The sequence below is a fragment of the Cupressus sempervirens genome, chromosome 10 (assembly GCF_028749045.1).
Source record: "Cupressus sempervirens isolate cs-2001-9-10 chromosome 10, ASM2874904v1, whole genome shotgun sequence".
Classification (NCBI taxonomy): Eukaryota; Viridiplantae; Streptophyta; class Pinopsida; order Cupressales; family Cupressaceae; genus Cupressus; species Cupressus sempervirens.
In genome coordinates, this window is record NC_143127.1 from 470,410,842 (window position 1) to 470,435,431 (window position 24,590).

At 34.9% G+C, this 24,590-nt stretch overlaps 1 protein-coding gene across 1 annotated transcript in view; it reads right to left on the minus strand.

Moving 5' to 3' along the window:
- The window catches only part of RAD50 (DNA repair-recombination protein (RAD50)), a 236,507-nt gene that overhangs the window by 154,323 nt on the left and 57,594 nt on the right, over positions 1-24,590 (minus strand). The window contains exons 7-13 of the mRNA XM_089806593.1: positions 24,327-24,555; positions 23,968-24,146; positions 23,699-23,869; positions 23,401-23,505; positions 23,208-23,309; positions 22,890-23,101; positions 22,688-22,780 (exon numbers count right to left, since the gene is read on the minus strand). Of these exons, the coding sequence (XP_089662719.1) occupies positions 22,688-22,780; positions 22,890-23,101; positions 23,208-23,309; positions 23,401-23,505; positions 23,699-23,869; positions 23,968-24,146; positions 24,327-24,555 (1,091 nt within the window). The remainder of the gene's footprint in view (positions 1-22,687; positions 22,781-22,889; positions 23,102-23,207; positions 23,310-23,400; positions 23,506-23,698; positions 23,870-23,967; positions 24,147-24,326; positions 24,556-24,590) is intronic.

Consider the following 24,590-nt stretch of genomic DNA (forward strand, 5'->3'; position numbering starts at 1 on the left):
ATAGAGGCTGAGGCAGCTAGAGCACGTTCTTCAGGCATTGGTAGACGCACACGTGCACGCACAGACACAGGCCCTAGCGACATTCGTGAGCCCATCTTATATGCGGGAGATATGGCTCGACAGTCCTCTAGGACCTACATTAGACGCCTTGCTACTAGGCAGACTGGATACTTAGAGGCTGAGGCTGAGGCTGTAGCCGAGCTTGAGGATGATGTTGAGGATGATGATGACTATGAGCCTGAGGCTTGAGCTGGAGCCTTGTTTTTATATTTTGTTTACAGATATTGATACTGAATCATTGATAGACATATGTTTCAAAGTTTCAAACTTTCATGGATCTTCATCTTAGATTCTTACATAAATTTATGATTTGATGTCTTATGGATCATCTTACATACATTCTATGATTTAAATCATTATGATCATTTGATTTCTATTTACTTCAGCTAGCCTACAATTTACATTTTAGATAACATAGTTACGTATGTGATGGATTTTATGTTTCATGTTTATGTATGTTAAGTTTTAACTTCTATTTGATGATGTTATAGTGTGCTTAAGTTATATTCAATAAAGGGTGCATGAAATAAGTTTTAAATTGTTAAAATCTTTAGATTTAAAGGGTTTGTTCAAATTTGCCGATTCATTGCCGATTCACGATTCGATTCGGCCTTGCCGATTCCGATCCGATTCCGATTCACGTTTCTTTGATTAGAACACAAGGTGTTCACTTCTAGTATCTCTCGACATAACTCAACAAGAACAACCTTGTCCTCAAGGTACCTAGGGAGTCTTTTGGGAAACCCATCAAAAGCACCGATCCGTAGGTAGGAGAAGCTCGGGAATTGGATGAAAGAGCATCCGAACTGCGCTATAGCCAAAATAGCTTCTAGCGAAAATCTTCGCTCAGGGCAGCCTTTCAATTCCTAGCACAATCTCATAGTGAAGGCATCATTCACTTGCATGTACTCTTTGAAGTTCCTCTGCAACTAAAGGTGAGGGTAGAACTCGTACACCCTCGTACTTTCATCATAGTCTTCGATTCTAGGAAGACTCAGCCACAAGTGATGCATGGCTAAGGCATTTATCAAATATGAGGACATATAGAAGTTCTTGAATGCCTTAGATGAATTTAAACACGAGGCAAGCTCATCACATATGATTTCAACCCAGTCGATCAGTAGTCCTTTGGCACATATGGCTTGCACCAAGAAGTGATGATCAATGAAATCCAGAATTTCTTCCTTTCCTTTCAATCTTAGCAGTAGTGCCAAGATGTCGAGGATTTCTCTTTTCAAATTGGCTTCGAAAAGGGTTTTTGGCAGTTTGCTCTTCTTTGAACAAAAGGTGTTTGGAACCAAGTTCTCTACATATCTTCCCTTCTTAAAGTCTTCTTTCCGTTGAACATAGATGCAGAGGACCCAAAATCGATGTCGCAGTATTCTTCCTTCACTGGCACACTGAATGCAGATGACATCAAGGCCTTATTTATCAAGAGAAGGATAGATTGATCAAGAAGCAAGATTTGCTTTGTTTATGGATTATATCTCTCCATACACTCTCTTACTAGTTTTGGAGCCTGCACAGCCATGGGAAATCCAGCAGCTTCGACCAATCCGCTTTCCTTCAACTTCTAGGTAATTGGATGGATGGACTAGGAGTTAAGCCTCCTGTAGAGATCACCTAAGTCATAGGATTTGAATGAAGTATTGGAGAGATCCTTCAATTCACTTCCAAGCCTATGAGTTGATCATAACTTGCTACTCTGATTGCCATTTGCTTATAATTTCAAAGAGGGGCAGGGGGGGCAATCTGCTCGATAAATAGTTGTTAAAACAATGAGGAAGCAAGTTTTAGGTAAATCCGATCAAATAGATGCAAAAATTGGAATGTTCGTGCCACACAAATGAAATTAAACACAACCAACGGTCATAACGGTAGGATTTCCAATAAAATTGATAATTAACGGCTATTTAAAACTTTTTGTTTCTATGCATGGAAGGATCCATGAACCCAAAAAACATATTACTCTCTTAAAGTGATATAGTAGCGTGAAAAGCCACTTATCGAACCAAAGGATTTTGGTTTAGTGGAAATTCCCTCATTTACTTCAGAATTCGAAACAAGGATTCTTATGATAAGTCTTTATAGATGGAGAAGAAAGCGTAGATCCATCTTTCCGTTAGCTTATCTTTCCTTTGATTTGGAATCGTAGTGCAAGCAATAACCCTTCAATACCTCGAGCACTTCATTTCTTATTCTCCGTATCAATTATCTGAATACTTGATCTCCTTTATATTGAAAATGCACCTTTACAACTGACTTTACTGGAAGAACCTTTCTGGCATCTCCACGAAATATTCTCATAGTACACTTGCCTAGTTCTTTATCTTTCTAGTCTTCGGAGAAGTAGCCTTTATATTTCTAAAGAACAAAAAAATCCTCTAAGACCAACACTTTTCAGGGGAAGAACCAATTTAAGGCATTTTCCCTTGTTTTGGTTAGTTACCTTGTGTATCCTTGAGATGAAATTTTGAGAATGGATTCACCATCACGGGCTCAGATTTATTCTTTTCAGCATCATGCCTAGGTCCCACTGATGCATAAAATCTTTGAATGGAGCACGAGCCTTGTTGACTTCACAATCAAAACTGCACTGTTTCACTTCCATCAGGCGAGCAGTAGAAAACATGCAAACACTTTTCACTACACAAAAATGGATTTTGACCTCGACACTTTAACTCGAGACTTTCTTAGTTGTAGCTTTCACTTCTCTAGATCCTTTCATCATAAGTCAAGCACGTGCATATCCGTGAATGCTATCGTGACTTTGATCTTCCGGTTCCTACTTGATGAAGTTCGCCAAGGCGGATAGCTAGCCGGATGATTCAGAATCCGAAGGAAACGAAAAAGCTGGAGCAAGAGAAATGTCACAAAAACAAGGACTTGCTTCTCATCGGGAAGATGCTCAAACCATATCCCAACCAAACCTAAATCACCTAAGCCCCAATGCATAATGACAAGAATCCTACATGGAGAAAATGGAAAAGTGAAGCAAGGGATACCCGAAAGAGACACAAAGTGGGAATCCCAGAAACTTGATGAGAAGTGAGTCACCTAGGGGCTACCTCATCAAGCAACTAGACAAAAATGCAATGAATGCCAACAACTACAAACTTAAAAGGGATAAGTTGAAAGTTGGCAACACACTTACATTCAGTAACTCCAAACGTGAGAACGTTTTGAATATACCTTGAGTCATGTGGTGGTTTGCGATGAACATTTGGATGCCCTCAGCTTCTGCATACACATCCTGTTTCTACTCAATAATGTTCCCAATCTTTTGTAGCATGAGATTGAGTGAACACAAGGTGTCCAAAAAATATGCTGACATCTCTCTTCAACCAACAAACGAGCAGCTCTACAACTCTTTCTGTTGTCTGTTACAAGTTGGACAACATTTCTAGCACCCACTTCTTAAATGGAAAAGATGAGAATATTAGCAATAAATGGTCCATATTTTACTTGCCCCTCACAATCCACTACTTTCAAAAACATTGCCCCTTTAGGGGACATTGCCAAAATAATGATCAATGGACGATTGCTAACATCTTTCCACCCATCTGAAACAAGTGTTACCCCTTTCTCAATCCATGAATCCTTTATGGGCTTCAAATGCTCATTAATCAACTTGACCTCTTGATCCAACAAGGTACTTCATACTCTCTCGAAACTGGGGCCTGAATACCCTAGAGGAGATTCACTAGAACTTCTCAACACCCTCTTCCAATATGGGGAGTGAACAACAATAAAAAAAAGTCCATTTGCATCCAAGCATCTTTTTGTATCAATGGCGACAATTTCCCTACTCTGATTTTGAAATGTAGTTTCTAGTGGTCCCTTTCTTTTGTGTAAGAATCAGGGGCAGTTGAGTAAGTATAGAAGGGTTGATCTTCTATCACAACATTTGTAGCGGATTTCATTACCTTTTCTTTTTTTCTAGTTTTATTGCTACCACCATTGATGGTATTTTGCCTACATTCTTCTCTCTCTTCTTCTTCCTCGTGCTCTAGAATTTTAATACTGTTGAATTTGGTGAAGGTGGATTTTTCTCCAGGAAATTTCTTGACTCCTCTTCTAGAGTATCCACACAAATGGCCTACCACATAAAAAAATGAATCATTCCTTTCTACATCACAACCCCAACATTTCAAATGGAAAGCACCACCTCCTAGAAGAGGATATACTATATCAACATACTTCCACAAGGGAGAATCAAAATACGGTTTTGATCTTTGTTGGTTATTGCCTACTGAGGAAGAGGTAAATTCCATTGTAGTTCCTTTTCCTATGGCAAGAAATTGTATATATTGAGAATGATTTTTTTTGGGAAACAATGGCTATTCCTTTCTACATCACAACCCCAACATTTCCAATGGAAAGCACCACCTCTTGGAAGAGGACGTACGATATCAACATACTTCTAGAAAGGAGAATCAGAATAGGGTTCTATTCTTTGTTAGGTATTGCCTACTAAGGAAGAGGAAAATTCCATCTAGTTCCTTTTCCTATGGCAAGAAATTGTTTACATATTGAGAATGAACTTTTTTGGGAAACAATGGCTAGATCTTATTGGCAAACCCAGGTAACTAAGTATTTGAGTTGTAGTTCACAGGTTAACAAAATTTCCTACTTCTCTGCAGACAAGAGGCAGATCTATTCTTCAAAGATATTTTCGGACTTCATGGATTGCCCTAAAATATTTAAAATATAGTCAATGATAGGGACAGGAAGTTTATGAGATTGTCTTGGCAAGAATTGTTTAAATTGAGCGGAATAGAACTCACTCCCAACACGAGTTACCATCTACAAATTAATGGACAAATGGAATAGTTAATATTGTTGAAAACCTATTTGAGACATTACATTTTAGGGTAGTAGAAAGCATGCATGAAGTGGCTACATTTGAGTGAGTCTTCTTAATAACTCTACATACCATATGTCCATTAAAATGTCTCCATTTATAGCGGGTATGGAGCCCCAAACTTCAATGACTTATTATTGAGAGATAGCAAAGTGCCTAAAGCTAAAGATTTATTGCAGCAGTGTCAAGACATCATGAAATGCTTCAAAGAGAACATTCAACAAGCCCAAAATCAGTAAAAACAATATCCAGACCAACACAGAGTTGCAATGCATTTTGAAGTGGGTGACTTGGTGTACTTGAGGTTGCAGCCCTATAGGCAATCGTTCCTTAAACGAAGTAGTTCAAAAAGGCTTAAACCCAAATTTTATGGTCCTTACTAAATTGTCAAGAGAGTTAGGTGTTAATGCATAAGATCTCTGATAGACATAATATCAGACTTTTATATCACACTTGTAATTACTTCTTCTTCTTCCTATTTGTGTGCAAAGGGTCTGCAACTTTGATTTGTCTTCGATGCTACAATAATATTTATCTTGAATGCCAAGTGCTGATGAGAAAGTATTTGATAATCTGCAATATATAAGTCTGCCGATTCTGGGACAGCAAGTATGTCTGTTATTGATATTGCCTTGTCCACCAAATAGTTTATATTTATAATGTATGAGGAGTCATGTCCCCATAGGGGCATGACTCTACATGGCCAAAGGACACGTAGGGTCATGACCCTACATGAACATGACCATCGGTTACTAAGTCAACCGACTATAATCCACAATAACTAATCATCCCCGACCATGCCCGATAACACCATTTGATACACCGCATGATATATATCGATGGTAATAATAAGATGGAGCCCGATACTTGATCGGTGATAACAGATGTTTCAATATCAATATCAATGCACCCAACATGAATCGATGACAGTAATAAGAGAAGCCTGATCTGAATCATAAAGATGTAACTCTTATATATACTCGTATCTATATATATACATATGCATATAATCACGTGTATGTGTGTGTGTGTGTGTGTGTGTGTGTGTGTGTATCATTTCGTTTACAGCATACTGTAATGAACTAGATTCAGATGTTTTGTATTACTTTGACTGATGCTTAACTTCAACACTCCCTCTTTAGCAAGGGAGAAGTAATAAAGAAATCAGATAACAGAATATCTACACATAACACATTATTTGACACTACCACTCTAAAAAATAGAGACTCATCAAATAATTTAAATCACCATGCTATGAAAACTATCATAGCATATATTATGATCTCTAATTGTCCGAAACAATATCTAGAGTAATCATAATGCATTTGTTATTCATGACTTCCGGCATGTCTGGAACAAACTGCCATAATAACAGGCCTATCATTTGTAAGATCGTCAGCTTAGAAAGATTACCTTCTAAATATATGTCTCTGAAAGATCATCATCTTTAATTACATATCTGATGCAACTATTCAACTTAGAAGCTTAAACACACATATAAATTGAAACTTAAGTTCAATGTTCAAAAATTACAATTTGATCATATCAAGTTTACCTCTAAAATATTCCAATTTAACATTGGCAAGAGGTTCAGTAAGAATATATGCTGTTTGCTCATCAATCTTGATATAACATATCTCTGATTCAAAAGCTGAATTTATAGATAACTGATTTATCTGAGTACAACATTGCATATGTCATTTTATGTATTCGAACTTTGGAAATGTATCACTCTCCCTCTAATTCCTCACTATGGGATTCTGGTTCCACTTTATCTCTTTCTTCAACAACTTAAAATGTAAGATTTTCATCCTTTTCATACTTAACTTCTGCTAGTGCTGCTTGAATTTTCTCCCATTCTAGACAAAAGTTATGAGTGTGACCGAATTTGTCACATTTGAAGCATTGTACTTTGGACCAATCTCTTTTCCTATATGATTTGGTAAATTCCTTGTTGTCTTGATGAATTCCCTTTCTTTTTCCTTTATTATTGGTACTGGCTTGAAGAGCTTGAAATCCTCCTCCTTGATTTGAAATGATTCCTCTCGTAATTAATCTTGACTCTTCTTGAATGCATTCATTTGTTAGTAGTTCAAACTTAGGAAGATCTGGTTGAGAACTAGTCCACGAATAAATGTCTCCCAAGATAGTGGTAGTCCTTTTAGGGCTATAATGCTAAGTTCTTTGTCATCTACTCCATTTCCAATGGTCGCAAGTTGATCTTTTAATTATGAGATTCTTAGGAAATAGGACGTAATAGTTTTTCCATTATTCATCTTGACGTATAGTAGATCTTGCTTCAATGTCAGCAATCTGCTAGTATTATTGATTTCAAAGGTGTTCTTAATAGTGGAGAACATAGTTTAAAATACTGGTGATTAATTGCAAAAAACATGATATTTCGTGAAACAACAAGGCAGGCGATACAAACACCATAAATACCAGCCCCAAAATTTCCAAAAAAACACAATGATTTTTAGTCAAAAAAATGCCATTATCCGCGAGTTTTGGGGTGAAAAAACGTTGATTTTTTGGATCAAATCTGTATTCAAAATTTCCATTCACGTTTTAGGGCACTTAGGGCTTCCAGTCACTCATCGTTTTTGATGTGCTCGAATGACGAACCTCTGCACTCAGCCTTCCAGTTACGACTCGTTTTTTCCAGAGTTCCAGTTGGAATCATAAGGTATGTTGATGTTCATTGCTTTTTGTAAAATTTTATGTAAACTTGATTATAACTTTATGTAAATCTGAATATAATGATATATTATAATTTTATCAATAAATTTTGTTAAAAAATTTATTTATTTATTTTGATAAAAGATTAAAATTTACAATACAATATTAAAAAATTTAAATTTAAAAGGTTTACATTAAATTTAATTTTTATTAAGTTTTAAATATAGTAAATTTAATGTATTTATTTAAATTTAAAATACTAAATAGTAATACAGTAAATTTAAAGTTTTTACAATTTTAAAGACAAAAGTAATTTAAGTTTACTATATTTTAAATTTAAAATATACATTAATATTGTTTTATTTTCATTTTCAAGAACTGATAATTTGTAGTACGCTAGTAGCAATATATTTTATAGATAATTATTAAATAATAGATTTATATTATAATATATAATATATTAGTAGATTTATAATAGATTTAAATAGATCTATAATAGATTGATAATAGATTTTGGACTTCAGTAGATTTATAATAATTGCTAAGAATATTTTAAGCAAATTGTATATTTTCAAATGTTCGATAAAAGTGTTGATTTATCGCCAAGTTTTTGCCGATTCCAAGTTTCTCCAAAATTTTGAGCCAGCCGAGATATTGCCGATACCGATTTTTTAAACTATGGTGGAGAACATCTCAAATGCTGTAGAAAGTCTGGAAATAGAAGAGAGACTATGATCTTTAACAGAGTCTATAATAATTTTCATGGCCTTATTGTTGTGCCTTTTCCATGCCGTTTTGTCTGGTTCATTCTTAGGAATAGTTTTGTTTGATTCTACATAATCTTCTAATTCCATTTCTCTTAGAACTATCATGACTTGAATTTCCCATGAAGAAAAATTTGATGACCCCTCCAATCTATCCTCTAACCTTACATGGTTGACCATTTTAATTTTGAGAATGAAATTCTAAAATGGCTAATTCTGAAATTTTATATTAATTCTGAATAATAAAATTTCTTATCAGGATGGCTCTGATACCATGTTAATGCATAGGATCTCTGATAGAAATAATATCAGACTTGTACCTACTTCTTCTTCTTCCTATTTGTGTGCAGCAGGTCTGCAACTTTGGTTTGTCTTCAATGCTACAATAATCTTTATCTTTGTCTTCAATAGTATTTGATAATCTACAATATATAAGTCTGCTGATTATGGGACTGCAAGTATGTCTGTTATTGATATTGCCTTGTCCACCGAATAGTTTATATTTATAATGTATGAGGAGTCATGTCCCCATAGGGGCATGACTCTATAGGGACATGACTCTATGTGGCCAAAGGACACATAGGGTTATGATCCTACGTAAACATGACCATCGGTTACTAAGTCAACCGATTATAATCCATGATAACTAATCATGCCCGACCATGCCCGATGATACCATTTGATACAGCGCATGATATATATCGATGGTAATAATAAGATGGAGCCCGATACTTGATCAGTGATAACAGATGTTTCAATATCAATATCAATGCACCCGATATGAATCGTTGACAGTAATAAGAGAAGCCCGATCTGAATCATAAACATGTAACTCTTATATATACGCATATATATATATATATATATATATATATATATATATATATATATATATATATATATATATATCAGTTTGTTTACAACATGATGTAATGAACCAGATTCAGATGTTCTGTATTACTTTGACTGATGCTAAACTTCAACATTGGGAAAGTAGCCTACAAGTTGGAATTACCAGCAAGTAGGAAGGTACACAATGTTTTAAATGTTTCACAATTGAAGAGAGCTTTGGGTCATAATATCACTCCATTAACAGTATTACCACCTTTGGATGAGGAGGGCCAGTAGATCTTAATTTTGGAGGCCATCACTGAGACAAGGGGTTGCAATCTTACAAAGCATGCAATTCAAGAATACCTAGTGAAGGTAAGAGATCTACCAATAGAAGATGCAACTAGGTAACCAGACCATATTTTGTTGCACCCCAAATTGAACTTTCTTGAGGGCAAGCAATTCTGGGGAGGGGAGAGGGAGAGGGACCCCTACTATTATATGGGGCTTATTGCATTAAGTTCTTATATTTTAATATATTAAATTAAATACTAAGTAACCCACATTGGCATTTAATTTCATCTATTATTTCACTAACATTTTAAACTAAACTTATTTATTAAATCGGTGAAATATTTTGCCTCTTTCTGGGTGATTGATATTGTAACTGACAAAGTCAAGAATCTACATGAGTAACTAGGTTTGTAGATTGATAAGAGGTGGCGTGAACACAGAAAGAGGAAGGAGAAATAAAAAGGTGTGAAAGAAAGTGACATAATTAAGCATTGGTTTGACTTCTAGAGTGCAAAGTCTTGTCTACTTTTTGCTATCTTCAGCCTGAAAGAAGTTCTCTGGTGAAGTTGAGAGATCTGCCAATAGAAAATGCAACTAGGGAACCAGACCATATTTTGTCACACCCCATTATGAACTTTCTGGAGGTCAAGCAATTCTGGGGAGGGGAGGCTGTAATGTCTTCCTCTAATTATTATCATTTTTTATCAGCAATAGGCTTGAGGGCCAAGACATTGAAATTCAAACAAAGTATATTCCCATCTCAATAAGACATCGAAGATAAGAGATGGAATAGGTATCTCTGATTTTGTCCTTCAATTTTATCATATAATTGAATTGTACAAATTTTGAGCTGGCAATTGTTGAGGGATTTTCTCCAAAGATGTGCCTAGTGTCTGAAATCCTGAAACTCAAACTTTGACTAAGATCTTTGCTAGTATTTATTGATATACTATACTTACATATTTAAATTGCTGAATATACCTTTTAGATTATTGACAATAAGAGACATCTATTTCTAATTATTTTTGCAATATATTTCTTTGGGTCTTCTTCTTCTCTCAAAAGTCCCAGTCAGTTACCTATTTCTTTAACCGTGTCCACATATTAAACTGTTTTGATTAAGTCAAGCAATGTCTAACACAATCAAATAACTGGAATGGATCCACTTATATGAATGATTTTGGCTTTAACTATAGAAATATATAATAACAAAATCAGTTGAAAAATATTCTAATCAGGCATAAGAAATATGTTTTCTAACTTCAAACAGAGCTACTCAATAATCTATCGTATTTACTCGTTTTTTCAAGCCAATAATAGAGTATTATAGTATACAGATAACTAGCTTCCCTTAAAAATTATTTTTGATCAACAATTTCACGATTTAAACTTTAGCATTAAGATCAAGAGGGATTTAGAGAGAATACCTCAATCTGTACCTCAAGCTAAAGTTGACAAAAAAACAAGTTACTATGAAACTTTAGATGAAGGAGGAATCCCCTGATTTGATGTATCTGGGAATCATGTTACCAATATAACAACAAAAGAGCAAGCTTCCAGAATCAAAAGAAACCACCAAACAAGAGCATCAACTGGATAGAGAGAAAAACAAAGGGCATACCTCAAAGAAAGCAGAACAAAACAAGAGAGAGTAGAAACACGGGCTGAGAAGAGGGTAAAAGGAAAGAAGAAAGACGAAAAACAGAAATGAGGAAGAAAAACCACCGACAAGGGGAAAGGAAGCAAGAGGAACAATGATAATAGCAGAAGCTACAGAGGCAAGGAAAGACTAACCATATACAAAGACATAAATCTAAGACAACCTAAGCATACCTAAAATGAAAATCCAAGGTAATAAGATACAGCAGAAAAACCAGAGATTGACAAAAACAGGCAAAGCCGAAATAGGAGAAAATAAAGACAAACTGGAACCAGAAAAACCACCTAATATTTGATTAAGATCTCCAAATTGCAAGCTATAAAATATTACGGATAGAATAATCAATAAGCTATAGAAGAATAATTCGAGAATTCTAAAGGAGACAACAAGAGATTGGAAAAGCAATTAGCTTTTAGAATTTTGATTTACCATGTCCTATGATATTAAACTGAAGTGGGTTTCCTTTAATTGTTTAAAAGCTTTATGAATGAGCTTGACTGGAACATATGTATATAGCTGAAATTTTCTGCTCACATATGTTGCCTAATACTAACGAAAAAAAGAGTTTTTATGGAGAGCATATAGATTCTAACAATAATAAAGAGATAACTTCACATCAATTACATTCAGTATTCTTTGACAATAAAGCATCTTCAACATGGCGCACTTAGCAAATCTGCTGAAGTGTATAAATGAAGAGTTTAATGATTTTGAGGATTTTCAGATTCGTCATGTCTTTAGAGAAGTAAACAACGAAGCGGACACCCTTTGAAAATGGGCGGTTGGTTCAAGGATGGAAGGTCAATTTTTGAAATGTGTAGCTGTTGGGACGGAATTGGTGAAGATGATTCAAGCATTTATTAATTGATGTGTTTTTTGAATTTTTTTGAGCTGTTTAACAAAGAGGTGATTGGAAGGTGACTAACGTCATAAAGGACTTTCAGAAAAGCAAGATGAACAGATTTGGAAAATCTGTAATAAATGTGTTCATCATGACAGGATGCGAAAGCAGGAAAGGCATGAATTTTGAGGAGTGTTGATGGGATGTTTCTACAAGTTAGGAGACTATCATTAGGCTTTATATAGCAGAGTTAAAAAAGGATTTTTCTAAAAGTCTGAAAAATAAATCTTACAGACTTGAAAGTAACTGAATAGAAAGGAAGAATGGAAGCGACATTTACCTTTAAAACAAACAAGCAACAAAAAGCATTGTTCAGACCGATGCAGGACAAGGGGTTGAAACTGTTGCTAAAGTGACCATCACCAGGTGTGATAGATGTCGTGAAGGAGACGGTGAGGGAGCTGTTTCAAAACTCCTCTCACCACTGGAAGATAAATGCTGATATAACGGTGATAGTAATGGCTTGGGGGTTGGAGATAGCATGCCCGGTGGAAGAAGTGGAATGGGTTATGAAGAGTTTGTTTCCGGAGGACTTAATTGTGGGAATTGATTCCCTGTTAGAGTGGGCATGGCCAGGTAAAGGGTTTGATTATAGCGAATGTTATGAGAACATAGAGGAGGGCAAGAAACTTGGAAGGGTCGAGTTTCTTTGGTGGCCAACAGGGGTGGACAAAGATGTCTATAAAGCCAAGATAAAAATGGCTTGGGCCAAGCTACTAGCGGAAATTGAAGATTTTATTGAAAGGAAGGGAAGGAAGGTTTTGGTCTTCTTTCTTGCCCATCCGAGGCAGCGGAGAAGTCCGGAAGGAAGGAGTAAAAGGAGGGTGGTGCGGGTCAAATTTCCTATAAGGGTGTCGAAGTGAAGAATAAAGAGGAAAGAAAAGGAGATAATTTTTGTTTGGTTTAAATTTTGGCTTCAAAGCACAAAAATGCCAACGGGGATTTTGATTAAGGGAAAGCGTAAATATATATCTGCTACAACTCAATTCAGTGATCAAGAAGAAGGTGTTTTTGGTTTTTTTTTGGGCCGGGGTAGAAGCAAAAACTCAAGAAGATGTAGAGATGCCTCACAATCATAAAGGCCATGCGTGCAAGATGCAGGTGGAAGAAAGGGGTAAGAATAGAAGGACAGGTGGTGGACAATTTGTTGTTTTTGATGTTTTCCTTCTATGTAAAGCAAAGTTGTATATGATAAATTTGTATAGGAAGTTAGCACTTAGGGGAGAAAGATGTGAAGCTTTAGAAAGCTTAGAAAGGAGGTTTTTTGTGATGAAATATGTGTATGTGAAAGAAAGGCTAACCTTTAAAAGCCTAGTTGTAATGATGTAAAAATGTTATTTTATAAAATAAAAAAATATTACCGACCAAAAAAAAAAAAAACATTCTTATTATCTCTAATATCTACACTTTTTTCCTCATATGTATATATATTAATAGAATGCCCTCATCCTTTATTTTCCTTGCAAATCTTATCACCTTAGATTTATTTCACTTCCCTCCATTTACTTAAATTTCCCCTTTATTTACATCCTCTTCTCCATTTTGTATATCCCTTATTATTATTTGATTACCAAATCAAACCTAAACCTTTATTATCAATATCATTTTGACTTTTTTTGTCTTCCTTATAAATTTGTTCCCTTATTAATTCATCCCAAGCTTATTCTCATTCACATGAATTCCCTTATTTCTTGGTAGTATTTATGTATTTTAATTTTATGCTCTTCAACTTCTGAAATACTTATCCTCTCCCATTTATTTTTTATTGTTATATTTCCCCACGTTGCCCCACATGGATTCTTGCTACGTCAATTCTCCCTCCCTTTATTTATGAATTCCTATTTCTTCCCTTCTCTTACAAACATTAAGGTAGTGTTTGTATAAGGTGACGAAAAGTCACGAAGCGCCACATTGATTGGCATGGGCCCACCCTTGACCAAAAGGAAGTTCGATGATTTCACTTTTATTTTATTTTATAAATGTAATTGTCTAATTGAATTATAAGTTATGAAAATATAAATAGATAATGGAATTAGGTTGGGAAATATACGGTATTAATAAATAGATATGTTTATATGCTAATGTATTATATACATTCGTTCAAGGTATAGATATGAGTATTTGAGTGATTTGTTATTGTCCAGTTTTGGATTCAATATTATTCAATAATTTCATTGGCTTATTTGAGTAAATATCTATTCAAATAATTATCATTCATATATTAGTGATGATATTATGTTTATATTCGATTGATTTGATGTATATTAATAATGATAGATTATTATTATTAGTTGATTTCTTTATCTATATTCATTGATCATTTATATCAAGTATTTATTTATACTTGGTTGATAATATAGTTAGCAATTTAACCGATATATTATTGACCTACCTATAATCGTTTAGTCATTCTGATGTATTCAATTGTTTCAAATAGATTTGTGGACTATTTATTATTGAATTTTACTATTAGAGGGGGATATTACAAGTCTCCATTTTCCCAATAGTTGTCCGAGAACCTAAGTTCATGTGAGAATGCACCAAGCAATTTGTTTCAAAAAATAAAGAGTTTCTGATAGAAAGTTGTTTCGAGTTTACAGCTGACCACCATCGAGAAGGTTTTCAAAATGTCAGAGACTCCAAAATGTGTCAATTTACAAAGGATAAAAAGCTTGATCACATCAATTTTTCAAATGGCAACTAGAAACTCATCAAAGAGAATGCAGTAGTGTAGAATACGAGAATTGTCAAACTTGTGATAATCACGAAGTATGACGCCTTTGTTGATAGTCTATAGGATTGATTCATTCAGAATCAACAGTTTCAACATTTTCTTCAAGTGTTTTCCAACTTTGTAGATGCAAAAGATGGATTGCATGTAATCCAATCGCATGTAACTCAAATGCATGTAATAAAATCGCATATAATCTGATTACATGTCTTTCAGACATCTAATCCAATAATTCTTCTTTCCTAGTTAGACTAGGTAAAGTGGTTGAGTTGCTCCCACTTTTTCCTCCTTTTTCTCATGTCTTTTCCTATATAAGAAGTGCCCAACTCATTATAAAAAGGATCTTTTGCTATATGCAAGAAAGCTCTGCCAAACTTGTGCAAGCATAACATTGATTGTGTAGTACCAATTTGGGAGAAAAGTGAATAAGGAAGCAATTAGATTCGAAGCTTTAATTGGAAGCAATTCTGATAGAAAATTAGAAGCTTTGACTATAGTTTGTGCCTATTGTCTTTGATTCATGATATTATTGTGCATTTAATCATAGATCATAGTGAGTTAAGAAACAATTGGAGTAGAAGCTTTCACTAGAACAATTATGGTAATACACAGACTAGAAGCTTTGACTGTAGCTTGTATTGTCGTCTCAATTCACAAAAATGGTTAGAATTCCATACTTCTACAAGTCTTTGTGCCCCAAAATAGGACCTAGAGCCAAATCGGTACGCTTTCAATCAACCTTTGAGTTGGTGTTGGTTTATTGGTATCACCATTTCCAACTATTAGATAGAAGTGTAGTTAGAGATTTCATCTTGCCCATTACTGGCTCAACGAGTAAGTGGATTATTTCCTAAAAGCTAAGAGGAAAGGATATTGGTAACACCCTTTACAAATCTCTCAATTTCTTGCTTAACCTCAATTGATCCAAGGAATGGTGAGAAGGGAGAGCCTTTCCTTCAAGGTAGGAGAGACTTTGTCTCATACATTGTGGCTGGTCTACCTATGTTGTGATTGAATTTTAAGAAACTGTCAATTGCAAAATATCCACCCAACACACGACACATCAATGTTGTGAATATCATTTTCCATAGCCAATTGTGCATAGGAAATAGCGACAGCACTTTGGTCAAGAACAAATCCATCACAAGAAGAATTCACACCAAATGTAGGGACTGTTAAACCTGAACCAAAGTAAGCATCAACACTCACATAAGAAGGGGAGACATCATCATTGGCTGATTGTTCAACTTTCTCACATGGACTATCAAACACACCTATCAAGAGCACTAGAGTAAGCAGCCCCGTAAGATACCTCTACCCCCAAACTACATATCAACAAACCTATGCAATCACTAACATTTTTTCCATGATCATGTGAAGACTGCAAAGCACTGGTATTTGGTTGTTCTTTTTCAAAACCAGCTGAAAGCTGATTTTTGACTTCCATAATTCAAGAAATCTTAGATGTTGTCTAAGTCACCGGAAACAAGGGTGTTCTAGTGTGTTGTATTTTCTTATCTAAGATTTGTATAAAAGGGGCCCTACTATTCTAAGGGCAATTCATGTTGTTAGCCGATGCAAATGGGCTAAGATCAAAAAGCCTTTCTACCCCAGGGGTTTATCTCATAAAGTTAGTCGATTAAGTCTAGCTGAAAGCTCCTCATACAATTTTTTGCACCTATCCATTGTAAAAAGATCTTGAGTGAAATGATCTTACTACGACAATTATCAAAATTTCATGTTATTGTTGATCAAACAAATTTGCTTTTGTTTCCAAAGAGGTTTTCTACTACTGGGGCCCGATAACAATATTTGCATTGACAATGTATAATTTTTAACAACACAATGAAACCAAACTAACTAACTAGAAAGAAAAATCAATTGAGGGTACTACTACCTCTAATCCAACGAAATACAACAGTTGCGGAAGAGGAACCTGGAATTTGAATTATGGCGTTGGAAACCGTTAGTAATGATCCCTGCTCTTAACGTGGATGCCAATAGTAAATGTTACCTGGCCTACACCAAATGACCCCCGAACTATGGCAGACTCTACCTTGGGCACACAACCACTGCTCTAAACTGGAGTGACGTGACTGAAGGGAAAAACAGTAAGACCACCAACTAGCTTGGGTTTTTCCATGTCCACCCACTGCTATAGCAACGTGCGGTATTGTCTGCACTCTACTTCCAAATCCTATCATTAATAGCTCAGCCTCCTAGACTTCCCTTTGCGTTCTACCTTGATGTTACGGCTACCTACCACTGTTTCTATCCACTATCCTTTTGGAGTGGATCTAATCTGTGAGGTTACCGTCTGCTCTATTTGTGTGACACCTACTTCCACATCGCAACTACACTAGGACTGTTCATATGAGTATCCAGCTAGTACAAGGAATGACATGTAACTCCACCAATAACCAATTCACCTCTAAAAACCCGACTAAAACAATATATTAACCTGCAAATTCGAACCTGATTCTGATAATCTAGAAGAGATTTTGGGGCTACATCCGGTCTCCACAAATCTCATTAAGGGGTTTCGTCCTTAAGAGAAAACCAATCACATTTAGGCAACCAAGATTGATTTCAAGATATTGATATATTTCATAGTTCCAATCCTAATGAAGTTCCTTTCTTTTATAACCTCGATATGAGGGGAAATACAAACAACTAGGCAAGGTGGGATAAAACCCATTTTCGTCTTTTAGTCACTTAAGTTACTTTTGTCATAAAATGACTTTAATTCATAAAGTAACTTTATAAATCAACTTATTAAAATAAAGTGACTTAACTATAGAAAGCTCCACAACTTAAATATCTCCCCAACAAAACCAAATATAATCCTATGACTGGCTGGCCTCTTCAAGATTAATGTCGTTAGCCTATCCAAATGGAAAGATCGACTAACAAGGTGCCAAAAGCCTAGCGCGGAGAAGGGGACATCACATTGAGCTAACTCATGATACCCCTTCTTTGCCATCAAAGTCTTGTGTTGTAACTTTGGATGAAAATCCATGTAATCAAGGAAGGGTGAATCTTTCTAGACACATGGAGGAAGTCTGTTATACTCAACATAAATGTCAAGTATTTATGTTCTTTTATCGGGTCATGAATTTTGGGTTGATTGCTGCTGTATCTAAACAAGATATTCCTGACTTTATCCAGACCATGTATCTTTCCCATAACTAAACTACATGTCTCTGCAGGTGGATGTTCAGAAGTGTTTATTACTGTCACCAAACATAATCACTGAAATTATATGTTGCCTAGAAGATCTTTATCTCATGCTCACGCACAACTGCGTGATTCCCTGTTAATTTTTACCAAGATTTCACTGTATTCCCCTTAAAGCATTTTGTCAAACACTTGTCATTTAGGGGTTAATGTGGTTACAATTTCAAGAGGGAAAGAAGTTGGTAGACCAAGGGTACATGTTTGATAACAACATAAATGGATTCGCAAAACTTAATAGAAAATATTCAAGAATCACTAACTGCTCAGATCCGGCAGAGGCAATTGTATTTGAAAAGAGGTCTACTTTACAATTAAATTATTCCAATGCAATTAAATAGCCCGGATGTAAAGACACATAAAAAAGACTCACTATGCAGTCTGACCTGTATGAATTAGAAGTGTTAGGCAGCAACCTTCAATTGAGGACCTAACTGGGGTTGTTCTAAAGACCGTATTATGCTTCAAAGTGGAACAGAAGGAACAGTACTAGTTACAGCAATAGTTCTCAATATATCTTTCACAATAGTAATCTAATTGCTTCAGATAATGCAAATAGATCACAAAATTCTATTATGCAGAGACAATAATAATAATGTCACCGCTATAATCCATGTCCAAACTAACTCCTAGCAATGGTAATTGAGGACCTCCACTCTTTCAACTTGCTATCTTTTGCACACGCAAGCAGTCCTACTTACAGCACACACAAAATGTTCCAAGTCTGTTTCTCACAAATTAAATCAAGCACTGCTGGTGCCCAAGCAAATATCCGCCGTGGTCTCCAAGTAGTTGCAGTGATATTAGAAGTTGTGGCGCCAACAAGGTTCGAAGCCAATGACCTGAAAAGATGCTTCCAAGTATCATTGAAACAGCAGAGTGAATGTTTTAAACCCAGCCAGAATATTCCACCCAATACTTGCTTCGACTTCTCTGTCATGATCAAGTCACATTATTCAGTGCAACTGGCACAAGCTCACAAAAAAATATCAGAAAGAGCTTCAAAAGGTTCCTTTTCTTCTGTTTGGTACTTGTTAATGCTTCCAGGCAAATAAGAAGTCTTCTAATATCACGCAGCATCTTCAGCACTCTGCGATAAGAAACAACACTAATATTGTTTTCTTTTGAAGTCCCAGGATACCCAAACTTGCACTCAATTTACACATACAATCCTTTTGTCACCTGGATATAGCCTACGATGTATTTTCTATTTTCTCCAGAATTTTTGATTGAGGTCATTTCCATATATCCATGCCAAAGACGAGAACAAATGACTCAGGGAAAATAATGGGCAAAATAATGGAATGGCTTCATGAGAAATCCACATACAAGAGCCAGAATTGGTAGCTAAGATACAGAAACTTTTATCTGACTGCCCACAACGCATCAACAAAACTAACAAGCATCCATGTTACTTACAATATGAAGTTTTTGCCTTAATCAGATGTAGAAGAATCAAATTGATAGCAATTTCAAGCTTTGATGGCACAGCAAGAATTCTCTTTTCTATTTGATCCAAATCTTCACTTGCAATGAGATAACAGAAGGAAAACACCCAAAAATTCACTTTTTTGTTTGATCCAACTCTTCACTCGCAGCATATGCAGCGCAAATGTAAGAACCACCATGAACACTCTTTCCAGTTACTAATTTGAAACCTTGTATTATTTGAACCCACAAAGAAATGTCTTCTCCAAATTATTGGCATTTCAGCAAAACAATTACTCCTCACGCCACATACTCCATTTCCTAATTTAAAACACATGGCATATATAATAAAGATTTCTAATTTCAACCATATATCAATGCCTTTGATCCTGCTTTGTGCCTTCAATAATTTCAATTAACTCCAATGTCAGTAAGTTGTGATAAGATTTTGCAATGACACGGGATTTATCAAAGAACGTTTATAAAGTCCGTTTCAAATAGAATTGAATACACAATTTTTGAATATAATGTCAAGGAGATAACCCTTAGAATATCTACAATATTGATCTTAACATACGGTTGCACAATGATTTTTCATTACATCACACAGTTAATATCTCCTGAAATTACTCAATGTCTTCTGCAACAACTTATTTCATGATGTGTTCATGAAATTCTGCCTAGTGGAATAATTGGATATATATTTACAGCAGAGATTTGCATTTCATTGTTGGCCACTGAAATTTGTATGTCCACATTAAATATTCAAATTTTGGTCTCCACTGAAAATTTGAGGACACATAAGCTTCAGAATATTAACCTTCAAAAACGTTGGTATTCAAGAAAAATTATCTTCTTAAATCAGAAAATATATTTCTGCAATTTTATCAAGATATCCCTCATTGGCTGGCAGGAAGACCAGCTCTGAGACCACTGAAATATGATGTATCCCAGTTTGGATACTGCCCCAAATTTCTCAATACATTATTTCTGAAATATATATAGATAAATTCATGCCATAAATTTACAGATTAACTACCAAATAATTCCCAAATAATATAACCTGAGAAATGTTATTGCATTTTAATATTCAGAAATACAATAACTATCCAATCTTGCATACAGAAGTACAGTCAAATAAGATAACTAGAAATAAACTTGAAATATAAATGTAAACTTGTCATGAATCCACCGCTGAAAATGAACTCGATTTCTATCCGACCCACCAAGAAACCTAAAGGTTTTCGTCCTCGGGATTTGGGAAATGAAAGTTCGAATCATCCCAAATTTATCCAAGAGAAATCATAAATCCAAACATGTTGCGAATGAATCTCCTTTCTTCTTTTAAGCCCAACCTAGTGACTCTTCACATTCCTTTCTCTATTTCTTTATTTCCTTTTAAGATATCATTTTTCCCACTTAAGAAAATAAAGTGTTCATAAAATAATGAACTGACATTCAATAATGTGAACTTCTGTTTTATAGTCACTTTATTTATAAACCATTAAGACCTTCAGGCATTAAAATTACTGATCAGATGTACTCAGATAATCATGAGCGACAGCTCATGCGAAAGATCTCAGCAAAACGCTCCCAGTCCAACACTAAAATGTGAGGAATGTTGAGCCTGTTGACTTATAATAAATAGTAAGTACCTGGAAACACTGCTGAAACAACTCTGATCAACCAAAAACTGTAACTGCCAAGCCAAAACTCAATCTGATCTATGAGACATCCTGATTAGCCCATGAAACCAAGCCAAAATGGTTAACAACATATCAAAGTTTACCAGTCCTAAAAAGGGAACATTACAGTTTCCTCAGGGATTCCTTGGTGGGGCACTACATGAAATATCAAGATTTTTTGCCTGAAATTCAGAATGACAAAGGAAAACCTTAGGTAAAACGAACATTTTCAAAACCTGATCATTGATGAATAATCACACATCATACCAAAATGACCTAAGTCAGAGTCTACCTTACCACTCTAGAAAAAACTGCACTAAAATTAGAGGAATTTAGTGTTTATAGAAAAAGAAGATCAAGGACATGTCCGATTCAATGCATGCTAGGAATCAGAGGCTAAAACATCAATGAAATCCCTTTAACAAAAACAAACAACTCAAGTTCAATATAAAACTCACAATAAGACTATGGGATCGATAACATAATAGAAGCAACTACTTATTCTGCTCCATAAAATTAAAAAAGGATTCCAAAACATTGTGTAATCTGCATTCTCCTTGAAAGCAGAAGGATATGTGTCTGTTTTGGAGTTATTTATGAACTCTTAAGACTTAAATTACTACACCACTATAAGATATCAAGTAGATATAAACCTTACCAAGAATTCGAATAAATCTTCAAGCCAGCTTTAGGATAGATGAAACAAGCTTAAAATAACTGAAATGAGCACCAGGTGGATGTTGTCTTCTTACCTAAGGAAAGCCAAAGGAGAAAAGACCATCAAAATTATTTTTTTATGATCTTATTGCCAAGAAACATAAATGAGATGCTCAGGGCAGGTTTCTGGTTTAAATTTTACATTTTCTAACTTATAAATAATCGACTTGTTATTCCATAATTAGTTTTTGGATTGTGATTTGCATTCTTTACTATCGGTCAAAATCAAATTTATATATTTTTCCATATCATTTTGCTTTAGGTCTCAAAACCTATGGTTAGGATTCTATCATTAATAAGTGGGGAGAAAATATTCAAGAGATATATTTCTAAGGCCCTCCAACATTTGTATGGCTCAAAGCAAAGAAAACATGAACCCATTGGTACATTAAAGATCTAAGGTGAAGCAAACAAACAATTGGTACTTTCCTTTTAAATATCATTCAAATAGAAATATACTTCACATTCATAAGCCATTAGTACTTAAAATAAAATTACTGAAGTAACAGAAAAATTTTGTCTAGAATATGAATTCATTAATGAACTAGCATGTTTCTTATTCTTCCAGTGACATTCACTGAATTATAAATAAACTTGACCATTATTTAGTTAAAGGCATTACTGACCAGTTTAAAACAAATCCTTTAAAATCATTTCCACATGTTTCAATTTTCCCAGATCCAAAAGGTATAATTCAGCTTCCTTAAAAAGCAATAAGGATTTAATAAATAAGAGTTATTTTTGTTTTCTTTTAAAAATGATCTTCAAAAGCTTATTTGTAAGCAGTCCTATATGCCTGTTCTTCAATATTACTAAATTTCAATAGATTTCAGTTTTACCTTAAAGCAGAGTTGATCTCTTTCTTCAGCTCTTTCGCATTGGGAAGTCTCCCTTTGAGTGTAGCTTTTATCCTCTCCTTGTTGTCATCAATTCTACATCACACAGGAGAGAAACAGCAATGGGAAATGTTATGCACCCACACATATTCTAAGGACAACTTATGAAGTAAATCATTCAAAAGGGTTATAAAGAAAACCCGACATCTTAGTCATTTTCCTCTTGAAGCTTTCCATCTCGTCCTTCTTAAGACCCAGTTTGATTCTATCTTCAGATTCACTAGCCATGCCATCCTTTTCACGCTGAAGGGCCTTTATATTTTTCTCTAACCTATATCTTTCATTTATCTTCTCTTGTATATCAGATTCAAAATCTCGTTCATCAAGCTGACTTGTTTTCCTCTGAACCTCCTCCTCCTAGACACATACAAAAAAATAAGTTCAATTATACAAGAGATTAACCACGACTATCAAGAAATTCCATAAATATTGTTCTATTCCTGTAATTTTGATAAGATACTACCAACAGCCTTTCTTTCTCATCAATACGAGCAAGATCTGTATCTGACTTTCTTGGGTTCTCCAACTCTTGGTCAATCTCCTTGAGGCGATATGTTATCTCCTCCTGATAGAATTACAAAGATAATAAATCCATTGCCCTTGTACAGTTCGTGGAACAAATACCAAATATCTGAACATCCAAACCAACTTCAAACCTTCTTTTGTTGTTTTGCGAGTTTTTGACCTTCAAACTCACTACAACGTTTGCTGACAGATTCAAAAGCTTTCCATATACTTTTAATTTCCATGTCATTAGACTCCTGCATAAGAGTTATTTTCAGATTTTAATCTTTATATCCAGAGTTTCTGTCAAAATTAACAACATTGGATACCTCATTTTTTAGAAACACAGCAGATTAGGCACATAGAAGACCTAAAATGAATCTCATACAAAAAAGATAGATTAGACACATAGACAACCATGAATCTCGTATAAAACTAAAATAATCATACCTTTTTAGCTGCACTATCCTTCAGAAGTTCTTTGAGACGTTGTTTTGCTCGATTGGTGAGATTAAATGCTAATTCATTGTTGAGAGGAAGGTTATCAACTACACCTAAATTGTGTTTTGCAAACATAGCCTGAATGTATTTATCACGTTCATGCTTCACTGATATATGAGCCTGCAATGAAGTTTATCTTAATATCACCAAGAATATATAACACAAATTTGTCAGCACAAAAAAAAATCAAGAACATCTCAAAAAAGCAAGAGAAATACATCTGCTTGAGCTTGTAGCTTGCCCATCTCCCGAAATGTATCATTGATTGTCTCGGTAAGAATGTCACTCTCTGTTGATGTATCATTAAGCTCTCTTTCCAACTTGCTAATTTTCGATTTCAAATGGGCAATTCTTTCTTCAAATTTTACTTGCCATTCTCTAAGCTCCTCATCAGTATCTAGAGTTGAAACATTAACTGTCACTTAACATACGAAATGATGGCAAGCATATCTTCCACAATTAGAAACAATAAACGATTTTTTTTAAGCTTTCATTCATTGTCAGAAAAGAGGAAATAAGAAGATTGAAAGGTTGTATCAAGACTGATAAAGCAATGTTCAATACTGGAATAAAATACCCTCATTTTCTTCAGCAAGAGCTGCATATTGTGTCTGTTGAAGCTTAAAAAGAGTGCTCCGTTTTGTGTCTTTCATTCGAACTTCATCTTGCAGTTTCCTTAGATCCTTAAGAGTTACTTCTGTCTGATCAATTTTGGTCTGTATATTCTGAATATTATTCTCTAAATCTTGAATTTGATTTTTTACAGAAGTGACTTTGTCTTGGTCCTGTTCAATGCTTTGGCGGAGCTGTTAAAAAGAAAGCAATTAATTACTAGAAATCC